This window comes from Marmota marmota, unplaced genomic scaffold, assembly GCF_001458135.2.
Source record: "Marmota marmota marmota unplaced genomic scaffold, marMar, whole genome shotgun sequence".
Classification (NCBI taxonomy): domain Eukaryota; kingdom Metazoa; phylum Chordata; class Mammalia; order Rodentia; family Sciuridae; genus Marmota; species Marmota marmota.
In genome coordinates, this window is record NW_026000136.1 from 3,792,570 (window position 1) to 3,805,373 (window position 12,804).

Here is a 12,804-nt window from a genome sequence, read left to right on the forward strand (position 1 = left end):
GCCATCCTGGAGGGCATGGTGTGGTAGGTCGTTGCAGTTTTGATTTGTCCCCCATTTCTACAGAAGTTCACATGAAATCAAAGTCTAAGTGAAGAGCTCTGGCTAACCATGGTCTCCATGCTTTTCCCACATGTGCCAGTTCTTTAGAACGAAAACTTCTTCCGTGGAGGCCCCACCCCTGCCAGCTGCACGGGTTTCAGGGAAGGCCCTCTCACCTCTCGCCTTGACAAGTGGCTGCCTTTTTTAGGGAAGCCATCTAGAAACCAGGTCACCATGAAGTATTTGATGCTGACAGAGGCTCTCAGACTCCCTGAAAAGAGCAGTGGAGTGGGCTTTTCCATAGTTAATGTGGGTGCACACATCAGGTTTTTAAAGGAAACATAAAGAGAAGGGGATCCTCATCAACCGCCAATTACCGTGTCACTGGAAATCAAGAGCCAAGAGTACAGAATTGCCCAGCTGGTGGTGGAGACTGCATTCCCAGAAAGCCATTTTTGGAAGCAGCTTTATTTGAAATAATTAAAAAGATTCAATCTTTGTCGTCCAACTGGCATTGCACCTCAGAGCAGCTTAACTTGGTGCTGAGGAATCCGAGCTACAGGTTCTGAATTAGTGAGACACCTTCACGTGGCCTTTGGGACTTTCATTTTCATTTTGAGCAATTTGTGGCCACCTCTTGGTGACCTCTAAGGAACTAAAATGCCAGGTCTCCTTCCCATGAGCTCCACGCATACACTGTGAATCTGCACGGTCAGTCTTGAGGTTTCTGAAGGAGCCAATGTGATTTTTTTTTTTTGGGGGGGGGGCGGGGTTGGAGTTTACACACAGCAAGTGTTGTCTGCAATCTGAGCAGAGCGCAGCACCATAGTGGAGTCATGCCTTTTTGACCAATGTGGATGAAAGGGAACTTAGCACCACTTTGGAAGAAGGAGAAAGACAGTTTAATTTCCAGAGGAATGTCCCAGCTCATATTTTACCTTGCTGATAACTTGAAAATGCCATCCAGGCATCACAGTGGCTCAGAATGGGAGCTGATGGTGGATATTCAAAGTCATTGTCAGGTCATTCCAGGGCATCACTCTACAAAACGATCGAGCAAGAAGCATGCTTAAACTCTGCAAAAACTCATGCAGGCATGGGATCCTGCAGAACCTTCTTGCAGGCGGGAGCCCATTTGGCTGACAGTCGCTCTTCCACACCTGCCGGAAAGCTGATTGGAAAGAGGCTCCAGACTAGCTCTGAATTCTGATGTCTCTCCAGCCAGAGCCACTCAGGGTGTGGCGTAATGGGCTGCCATGCTGCAGATGGGTTGCAAAACGCACAGCCCATCTGTCTTTATCATGCTCATTTCCTCTTTTATTAAAATGTTAATGAATATAGTTTTTATTTATCATTCAGTGACAAGTGCAGCTTCCTTTTCTGGGAGATAAATCTGCACTCTGTCTAACCACGTGAGCCCACAGAGAACTTTTTCTCATTACATCTTGAACCCAGGAATATTTTGGTTTCTTCTAAACCACCATGTGCAGGTTGAACAAAGGATGCCTTTACTTTTTGACAACAGCCCAGAGTAATGGGAAGCACACTAGATCTGGGCTGAGAAATCTGAGTTTCATGCCAGGCTCACTAGTTGCTAGCTGCATGACTGAGCCTTGGTTTCCATGTCTGTCGAATGGGGATAACAGCCCCCCTCTCCTAGTGCTGTCTTGGAAAGCAAATGAGATAATTTGTGAGAACATATTTGCATTCGCTTGTCATTCAGACATGTACTCACGTGGGTGTGAATCTGTTTTGCTCATTCTTTTAGACTCTCCATGGAAAGTGCATCTGTCAAACGTTGGCCCTGAGATGACAGGAATCACCGTGGGTGGCTTGACTCCAGCCCGCACCTATCAGTTCAGGGTGTGTGCAGTGAATCAAGTGGGCAAGGGCCAGTACAGCACAGAGACGAGCAGGTGAGTGGGGCCCTGCTCTCTGCACAGTGGCCAGGAACAGCAGGGCCTGAGAGTCAAACAGAGGCATCACAGGAGGTGGAGGCAATTAATTGATCATCCCTCAGGGATATTGGCAAAAGCATGAGCAGAAAAGATTATCACAAAGAGTGCAAACATGGCCATGTGTTGATCTAGCTGGGTTTCTCTTAATTGCTGGGAGGCAGTGTCTTGGATTTCTCCTGTGGTGCTCTGGCTGTGCCTGCATCGATGGCTCCTGATGGCACAGTCTTCTGTACCCAGGAGATTAAGAGCTCACCTGCTGGCTGTGTTTTCTGGGCCCTTTCATTTTTATTTTTCTTTTTTTCCCTTGGTACCGGGTATTGAGCCCAGGAGCACTTACCCACTGAACCACATTCCAGCCCTTTTCTATAAATATAGAGACAGGGTCTCCCTGAGTTGCTTAGGGCCTCACTAAGTTGCTGAGGCTGGCTTTGAACTTGGGATCCTCCTGCCTCAGCCTCCCAAGCCACTGGGATTCCAGGCAAACACCCCCATTTCTGGCTTTCAGAGTTCTTTCTCCCCACAATTGCCAGCAGAGTGTAGGCTGTGCCATGGGCTTGAGAGGTAAATATGTAGTAGTCATGCAGGAAGCTGAATGCTGCCAGTGTCTCTCAAGTGCTGTTCTCCTGAGCAGTGTCCTCACCCACACATTCCAGGAGGTCCATTTTGGAAGCCCTGCAATTGTAAGGGGACAAATGACTACATCCAATTTTAGGGTTCTCCCCTGTCCACAAACCAACCCCAGTTCTATGACCTGGATTGTAGAATAGTGAGATTGAGATGGCTTTCAAAATGTGGGAGTTTTAGAGGAGAAATAACAATAAAGCCAAAGAGACAATCCAGAAAAAGTGTTGGACGCTGAGTGTGAGTGGCTCACTCAGCTGGTGGTGGTTTGGGGAGCTGAGGCTCTGCAGCTCTTGACGGAGCAGGTGGGTCGTCCTGGCCGCCTGCCTAGTTGAGCTGCAGAGTGCTTAGGGTCATGACTACTCACGAAGTCCTTCAGCACAATTGCTGTGTGTTTTGTTCTTTTTAAAAAATAATTTAATTTTTAAGTTAGATGACATATTTATATGATTCAGAATTAAGTAAATATTTATGCAAATGTCTGTTTTCCACCCCTGCCCTTGTGTTCCACTTCACCTTTCTAAACCAGTAACCATGTAAATATTTCCCATACATTTTTCCAGATATTTAAATATGTATACACTTCACTAGTAAATACGAATTTACAATTCAGTCTCTTCCTTTCTACACAAATCAGAGCATGCCATACATATTATTCTGAAACCTTTTTCACTTCATAATCCATCTTTGGAAATCTTTCAATATCAGTTCATAAGAAGTACCCTCATTTTTTTTTCACAGCGACATAGTATCCTGTTGTAACACTGTACCATACTCTATCTAACAAATCCCCAACTGATGGATGTTTAGGTTGCCACCAGTTTGGTGGTACAGCACACAGAATTACAAAAATAACTAGTGTCGATGGTTAAATTGCCCAGCTCTGAGAGGCACCAAATGACACCTGCAACAGCAGTGTGCAACAGAGCCCATCCCTCTTCCTTGACACACAGTATATTTTTACATTTATGTTTTTTCCTAATCTACTAGTAAAAATGGTATCTCATTTTAGTTTGAACTTGTGTTTATCTTAGTAAGAGTGAAGTTGACTAGTCATGTGTTTAAGAGCTACTTATACTTCTTTTTGCTGTGAACTCTTTACATTCTTTGCCCAGTTTTCTTCTGGATGATTGGTCTTGTTCTTATTGAACTGTAAGAGCTCTTAAAATACCAGGGACACTAAACCTTGGCTGTGAAATGAGTTGCGAACAATTTGCCCTCAATTTTCCATTTGTCTTTTGACTTTTTGCAATTAGCTTCTGTCAACCAAAGATTTTTACGAAATTTATTTATTTATAAATATTAAGTCATATTAATTGAACAGATTAATGGGCTTTCGGTGATGTTCCCATACATGCATTTATTGATTTTTACCAAGAGGAAGGCTCCAAGTTTGGCTGACAAGGGTCATATGTTTCTGGCACTCATCTCCCTCTCTCCTACCCATCCTTTATTTTTAGGCTGATGTTACCTGAAGAACCACCCAGTGCTCCCCCAAAAAACATTGTGGCCAGTGGGCGAACCAACCAGTCCATCATGGTGCAGTGGCAGCCACCCCCAGAAACTGAGCATAATGGGGTGCTACGCGGGTACATCCTCAGGCAAGTAGCCAGTGATTTCTATATGGTCCCTAGCAAGAGTCAGGTGTCTATTCCTCTAAATGTCTGTAGGAGACAATCAGTAGTGCAGGCTCTCAGGTCAGGTGTCAGATGCTATGGAGTGGTGGAGACTGTGGCAAACTGGAGAGCACGTGCTAATGTGGGCACCTTGCAGAGAACTCCCATGTGTGTCCACCTGCAGAGTCTGCACAAAGACTGGCATTGGTGGTTGCATTTGGCAGGAGATTGGAGGGGACATCTTGGGTAAGGGAGCAATGTTGCTATTCATTGTAAACCTTTTAATTCCTTTAACACTTTCACTAGATCCATGTATTGTTAAGCATAATCACTTAAATTAATACTAATTAATGTGATTTAGTTATTATCCAATGGTTACCACATGAGCATGTTGCTCAGTTTTGCCAGATTTTCTAGGAGTTCAAGAAAATTCCAATACCTGGCCTTTTACATACAACCTCCCAGTGTTCAGGAGTTACATACAACCTCCCAGTTCAGTTCAGTAGAGCAGGCCAGATGTCACATCCGCGGGCCAGATGTAACCAAAGGGTGCCAGTTTTCTATCTCTGCCTTAGAAGAGCCAGTGAGGCTTCTAAAAATATTGAAAGAACCATATGTGTATGTGGTTGTGGTCAGGGGGAGAAATGTCCTCTGCCAAACTCCCACTACTTTAAAAGCTGCACCAAGTGTGTCTACTGCAGTGGTTTGTCGACCTAGCAAGAAGAAGAGATAAAGCAGAGCCTAAGGGTAACTATTGAATCTCTAGTCGGCTGTCTGCTCTGGATGTATTATTGGCTTTATATGGGCAAGAACGATGGGGATCCGTTATTCCCTTCCTCCAGATGCCTACACTGGGCTCCTGTGGAGTTATGATCAGTAAATGCTTGGTTAACAAAGCTCTTAACTGAACACATTTGACTTCTTACGTAAATGTAAGAAATTATGATGGCATTGCTCTTTAACTGCATTGTCTGTGTATCTAAAGGACCCCCCATTCCTATATGCATGTCCAGAATCATGCACTCCTTGGGTAACAGCATCTGTCTCCACATGGGTAATATCTGTCTGTCACAACCAATTTCCTGCCACTCAAGCCTGTGGGTTCTCCTTGTCTCCTGAAGGGTTTAAATGGCCCATTCTGGGGAGCAGGAAGGCTCCTGTGTCTCTGTGCCCCCGCCTCTCCTTCCCCGTGTAAAGAAGGTCAAGGAGACTGAGAGTTGTCCTGGTAGGCGAGGCCTGTGGGCTCTGTCCTGATGCCCCTGGGACCCATCCTATTCACTTGACCTCCTCCCACAGCCTTGCTGCTTCCAGGCTGAGGCCATCTGTCCCCTCCTGCTGCTTGCTCCAGCGTTGGCCATAGCCTCTTGTTCCACGAATTGAAATAATTGGCCTGCCCGGCCCGGCCACCCCTCCCGCTTATCCTCCTGCAGCCCCTGCCATTTTCAGCAGGGAGTGAGGAAAAGTTTCCTCGGGCAGTAGCCGTCAAGTAAAGGCTTCAATAGTCATCTCACAGAACCAGGCTCGGGGCGCAGACTTTCCTAATAACATCTCTCTGATGTTGCGAGGCCACATCAGGGACTGCACATTTCTCTATTTCGTGGGATTACTGCTGTTAAAAGGATTTTCTGTGATGGTGTCAGTAAGTTGAGTGCTGGAGAAGAGGGCATCTGTATTTGTTGGGGCTTAAATCAAGAAAGCCTTAAAATGAGGGCGCACTACCCAAGGCCTATGAATATCAAAGTTTTCAGAAATTAAAGACCCATGCCAAAATGAATTTGCTTGGAAACATTTCCAAATAATCCTCTGGTCTGCAAATCAGCTCTGTGTTTGCAAGCGTGTATCCTCCAGGGCATAGTCTCTGTGTCAGATTTGAGGCACAATACAGGGAAGAGCAAATGGAAATAAATCACCTCCGTGGCTCTGGCCATAAGAAGTAGTTAGGATGCGTGTGCAGTAATAAAATATTTATAATAATGGGCAGGGTGTTTCTCTGAGAGGAGCATAGGGTTATGTCCTTTAAAAATGTTCTCTGTTTATTTCTGTATAAAAAATCATCTTGTTCTGGCTCAGCGTGTCTCCTGGGCAACATGGCCAACCAGCAAGAGTAGGATGCCTGCATTCCCCTTATTAATCGCGACCTTCTTAGACATCCTGTGAATGTTACAAAAGCACCCTCAGCTGCCAGTCAGAGTGGACCAACCTGCCCATTCCAGTAGGGAGCATAGCCGGTTTGGAAGAAGTGAATTCTGCAATTCCTTTTGCACAACTATACTGAGTGGCTTAGGAGAATACGGGTGGTTCATAATTCAGAGTTATCTCCCACACTCTCCTCAGTAGAAGAGCAATGTTTAAAACAAAATTGGGGTGCTTTATACTTCACATCTCCTTCACATTCATCATTCCACTCGATTCTTGCAAGAACCTACGAAATGCTTTTATTAAAAATTCCCATCGGAGAGTGGTGGAAATAAGGCTACAGGAAGATACCTAAGGTCACCGGGCACATCATGGCTGAACAGGTCCTCACCTGTGTCTTCTGATGCTGATTTCTTTGCTTTTGCCTGGCGTGTGCAGCATGTGGTGATGGGTCCACATGAGCAAGTCATTCCTGAGGGGTAAGCTCACCACATCACACTGGCTGCAAGTACCATTCACATGCCTGGGCCATTCCCATGTGTGATATGGAAGTGGAGCCAATTTTTACCCTTTTTCAAATGGCTAATTGTCTCAGTACCATTTATTTTAAAAGTTCATCTTTTGTGGGCAGAGAATTTAAATGGAAATATCTGTCACATGGGTCAATCCATGCCAGGCCTTTCTCCTGGTGGCCTACTGCCTTAAGGGCCATTATTACCTCAACGACCTGAGTACCTGTAATGAATTGCACCTGCCCTTGGTTGGTGCAGGTGGTCAGTTAAGGATGCCACTTCAGCAAGTGTCAGAGGCTGATGGGGTGTGAGGCAGAGGTGTGGCTTGATAACTTCCATGTTTGCCCACCAGAGAATTAACAGCTCCCTTCCCTGGTGCCTCCCAGAGCCTGGGGCCACCTGCTTTCAAGCATGAGACAGAAGGAAGCCATGCTCCTTCCAGCATTCATGTGCTGTCCTTGACCATTTACCTTTTCTTCCAAACTGGCTTCACCAAGATCGAGTGGTCTATAACAGGAGAGGATGAAAGAATCTCAGAAAACTCTGATTTTCATGAAGAAATTTTGATTACCATCTTCTACTTCCCTATTGACTTCTCAGCTCTCCTTCTCTTTGGAACATTGTTTTTTCCTGAAGAGCCTAAATCCTGCAGTCTCTGCTTTTTTCTAACAATGGTGGCCTTGCTAATGCCCTGGTCTGTGTGCACCTATCTCAGGTGCTTCCTTTCATGTGAGGCGCTCTGCCCTAAGGACAAGGCAGCATGGGGAGGAGCGGATTCATTGCTGCCACTCTGGTTTTGGATCCCTTATCACTCATCTCCCCTTTCCATTTATCACACAAAGCCATGGTTTTCTGAGGCAAGAACCACTTCTGGGATAGAAATTAGATGCTTTGGAAGCTGCAGATGATTAGGAAATCACTTTTACTATACATGTTCCCTCATTTACCAGGGAGACTGATCCAGAAAAGCTCGGCAAATTAACTAAGTCAGTTCAGTACATTAACTTCTATAAACTGAATCATGGAAAAACATTTGCTAATCAAAATAATGCTCTGAAAGTCCTTTCATAGTGCAAAATGCAGTTTCCTAATTTATGCATTTTCTAAGTGCAGAGGTGTTCGAGTCACCTTTTAAATAAACATAACTGTGAATTTTTGCCTTTAGTAAACTAAAGATCATACCACCCAAGTGTTCCAAAAGCCCCCAAAACAATTTGTGGTAGTTAGCACTAAACTAGCATTTTAGAAGTGTTAATGCCTTTTCAAAGCCCACTTTTTCCTGCTCTGGGGTATACTTAGATAAACCCAGATTTCCTAAATGGACCAGAACTGGGAGCTCAGCCCCTGGAGGCCAAGAGGCCACACACTGTTGGCTTCTCCACTTCTCCCCACATTTCAGTTGCAAGAGTAAAGTATTTCTCAAACCCTGACAGAAATCACTTGGGGAATTTGGAGTTCTAAGTCACCATTAGCCCTGGACAAGTTACACTTATAAGACTGTTGTTTTCCCATAACCATAATGTAGTTGAAATGACACTTTTGTTTTGCTCAGAACTTATAATATACCTTAGAATGCCTGGAAGCTACCTTTTGAGTATAAACTTTTGAAATTGTTGAATTGGGATACAGTGTTGTCTGGGACTGACCTCTTGGCCCCTCTCTGGTTTATGTAATTCCATTTTTCTTTATTTGCATAGAACCACAGAAAACCAGCTCAAGTCTGAATTGTTTCTGTGCCATCATGGGCTTCCTTTCTGGTGCAGGTATCGCCTGGCTGGCCTGCCTGGTGAGCATCAGCAGAGAAACATCACTAGCCCGGAGGTGAACTACTGCCTGGTGACAGACCTGATTATCTGGACACAGTATGAAATCCAGGTGGCCGCTTACAACGGGGCTGGCCTGGGTGTCTTCAGCAGGGCAGTGACCGAATACACCTTACAAGGAGGTGAGCTTGCTTTCCAGAACCACCAGGATGCAGAAGCTTGGTCAGGCAGCCAGGTTTGTGAAGTTCAAATTGCAATGTGCTAGAAATGAAAACAGGGTGCATTCCTCCAGGGAGTGTTTAGAAGAAATCCATCATGTGTGCGATTTCATCTCTCTGCCTCCTCTAAGCTGAAGCGATGCTGTGGAAGGGAAGCATAATGTTCCAGCTGCTTTTTCTGGGTGCTGAGGGCAGGAAGTGTCTGCTCGAATCCTTTCCTAGCACACCTATTCTTGAAAGGGTCTGTGGAAGGGAACTTTTCTAAATGCCATCAGGGCATCTTTTCAGTTGAGCTGGTCACAAAGCTCTGTGTAATGCTGTGAATGTCCTTCAAAGAGAACGATTATTTCCAATCCTGATTTTCATGATGGAATATGATTATTGGTAATAGAATCTGCTACTTTGTGCTTTTTTTTTTTTTTGCCTTTTTCAGTTACACAACCAATTTACTAAATCAATAAAAATTCCCCCAGCCCTGGAGAGGGGGAATGACCAGACAGAATGTCATGAAGCCAATGGTTCTTAAATATATGTGCTGAAACTCGGCCCAGTCTTTGGAAGCCTCTCTACAGCCTCTGACTCCTCCCATGTTTCTGAAAGATTCTGGTCCCAGCCCCAGGAATTGCCGGCTGGCCGGGAAACACTCTCCCCATCTGCATTGCATGTTATTGTTTGAGCGGTAATAAATAGACCCTCTCTTGACACAACTTCATTTGTCCTACAGCAGTCCAAATCCTCTCCCAGGGAAGTAATTTTTCCACAAAATCTAAAATCCTTTTTCACTCAGCAATTTATGCCCTCTCCTGATTCACAGGTGTGATTTTATTTGCTTAGGCATTTTTATGGCTGCCAGGCCTTGACCTTTTTCAAATGATAAGGTTTCTAACTGCCCACTTCTCTCCCCAAATCATGCCCGAGACCTAATGTTCCTTGATATTACACGCTGTTATTATCATCCTTATTGATTGGCTGTCTGTTGTCATCCCCAAGCCCATAAATCCTCCTTTATAAATTAAGCGTAGTCAGTTCCGCCTGCACAGTGGCTAGAAGAAATATTAAAATGCAGGACAGCTCAGAAGAACCTGTCCATCTGCAAGTGATTCTTGATCGTTCATTGGAAGAAGAAAATAGCCGAAAACCTGGACCATTAATGTTTGATTTAATTAGTCTATTTAATAAAATAACAGTAAACTTGGAGGCTTAAAATGACTAACACTGCTATTAATAATCCCGTATTACTATTAACTGCAACTGCCTCATTGTGTTACTTACTGGTGCATTTGAGTTCTGCAGAGAGCACAGGGAAGCAGATCTCAGCCTGACTGAGGGGGGGTTTGAGGCTTGGAGTTTGCCTTTTATACAGTTGGCAATGGGGAGCCATTCAAGGCTTAAGAGCTGTGAATATCATGATCAAAGTGGTGTCCTGGAAAATGAATCTGTCAGTGGAGTGCAAGCAAGGTGGGAGGAAGCAAAGATGGTGGCAACAACTTCAGAGACATCAGAGCAACAATTTGGCTCCCAAGTGGTGATTTCCCCCACTTCAGTGGTTACAACGAGAAGGGGTCAGGATCTATATTTGGGAGGTGTGTTGTCCTTTCAAAACAGTTTACATGTATTACCTCAGTTGTGCTCCACTGAAATCCTTCAGGCAATACAGCTGAGCTTCACAGCCTCATTCGTTGCTTCCTGCACAGTTGAACTGGGTATAAAAACAGGAATGGGGTCCAGGCGGTATCTTCAGTCACTATGCATAAAGAAACTGCATGCCAGCTAGCTTGAATTTAGGTGGTATGAAATTGCACATCTAGCAAATGGCTGGAACAGCTCTAATATGCAATCTTCAGAGATAAGACCACTGTCTTCTGAGTGACATCAGCAGCCCCTGATGTCAGCAGGACCTCAGAAGGTTCTGGCATGTTAGCAGCTGGACTAGCAGGCCAGAGCATGTGTTCTGCTGAATGGCAACGTGCTGGGCGGGCTCCTATCCCGCTCCTCTGAGCAGTTATCAGGTGGTGAGGTTCCTGCGGTGAGCCATAGCTCTGTAAAAGGCTCTTTTCTTCACATGGGTGAGAACCTGACTCCACTTGCTCTCTCTCCAGTCCTCCCTATCTGCTTTTGTTTGACTCTCATAAGTTAATATTGGAACCACAGTTGCGCAGGCAATTCTCCATGTGCAGCCTCACTTTTGGAGCTGAGTGGTCTTTCCCTTGCTCGGGTGTTGGATGTCAGGTGTGGGCACATGAACCTGGAGTCCCACAGGTTTCAGGGGTATCTAGCAAACATGGCCATAATTCACATCTTCACTCCCCATGGGGCAGCTCTGTTTCGATGCTCTGGAGGACTTTCTCATGTACACGTGGACTTCCTCATCCATACATGGACCTTCCTCATATGCTCATGATGGCTGTCCTGACCCCCAGCCCTGTGTGAAGACTTCCTCCTCATGGGCTTCAGGAACACAGTTCTGTCTGCCTTCCCTTTGAGGATGCAGCTTTTCCTCTGCATGTTTCAGACTTCCTGTGTGCTCTCTGGGACTGTTAATGCCCCCTAGGGAATATCCTCAGAGCTTGCTGGGATTCCATTGGTCATTTCATGTTCTTTTTCCAGACCCTGACCCCAACCTTAAACCCTTTCATGGGCCACTGGTGAAAATTATCAGACTACAACAGCCTCAGAGACATCTCCAGGAAGCACCTGCCCACCAGACCTGCTTGTTCAAGGAATGTGTGGAGCCCCAGGGCAGATTGAGGTGGTGACACTTAATAATAATAGCATGAGGATGCTGTACTTTGGATTTGGCTGTGGCACTGGCTATAAGCCAGGCTATAACACTTGGCTGGGAAAGCACAACCGGCCCTCAGCTCTGGGTGCCTTGGAGGCACAGTCACACCTGCCCAGTGAGCAAGATAAAAACAGTCAGACTAGGTGACACAGCAGGAAGAAAAGACAACAGGAAGGACCACAGTGCTTTAGAGCAGCAAAGGGGCAGACTGGAGTGCTGGGATATGGTCTCTCTCTCTCTCTCTCTCTCTCTCTCTCTCTCTCTCTCTCTCACACACACACACACACACACACACACACACACACACACACACTCTGAAGATGAGACCCTGATAAGAGCCTCTCTGGGCCTCCTGCTTTCTATCCTATTTCTTTAGGAAGTGTACCAAGCCTCTCTGGGCCTCAGGGGCCTCATCTGTAAAATTGGGCCCTTGATATCTGCCCTGGCTGCCTTGAAAGCAGGTATGACTAGAAAAGGACACAATACATGTGTGCAAAGGCTCTGAGAACTGAGGCTTTACAGACCTGTCTGCTGGGGTGTGTTTGCTTTCCTACTGGGCATCCATCCACCTGGTGTTTGAAAGTTTCCTCAGTAGCTACAGTACAGAAAGATATTTGGGGTCAGTCTTTCTGCTAACAGTAAAATAGCCATTTGAGAATTAATGTGGGCACCAGCTAAATGCTCAGAGCTGTGGGAGGGGCTCTGCCATCAGGGTCGAGAAGATGCTGACAGCCTCTGCTTCGGTTCCTGCAGGCTAGTCCTGGAGGAAGGTATACTAGAGCTTGAGGAATAAGGGCAAGAACCAGTCAAGGAACCAGCTTCACTGAGGTCGCTCCTCATTCCTCCAGAGGAGGAGTACAATTCCCCAATCAAAACCCTCAGAACAGACCATAGACTGGAGAGCCACCCCTAAAGAGGGGCTTATTGGGATCCCTGGGGTGGAACCAGCAAGGGATCAAGTTTGTAGCTGTCTGTATTAGTTAGATATGGGATCCAGCTGCTAGAAACAGACCCCAATGACAGTAGCTTAAACAAAATGAAGATGTGGTTTTTCTTTTTTCTCACATCAGAAGAGCAGGCAGTGGGTGGGAATGTGGGTTGTAGGGCCACTCTGGGATCATCAGAGAATCAGGATTTTCTGTCTTTTTGCTTTGCTATC

At 45.6% G+C, this 12,804-nt stretch overlaps 1 protein-coding gene across 3 annotated transcripts in view; it reads left to right on the forward strand.

Annotated features, from left to right (window-relative positions):
* The window catches only part of Sdk1 (sidekick cell adhesion molecule 1), a 521,957-nt gene that overhangs the window by 327,465 nt on the left and 181,688 nt on the right, over window positions 1–12,804 (forward strand). For all 3 annotated transcript variants that reach the window (XM_048785279.1, XM_048785280.1, XM_048785281.1), the window contains exons 14-16: window positions 1,808–1,955; window positions 4,079–4,219; window positions 8,646–8,827. In XM_048785279.1, the coding sequence (XP_048641236.1) occupies window positions 1,808–1,955; window positions 4,079–4,219; window positions 8,646–8,827 (471 nt within the window). The remainder of the gene's footprint in view (window positions 1–1,807; window positions 1,956–4,078; window positions 4,220–8,645; window positions 8,828–12,804) is intronic.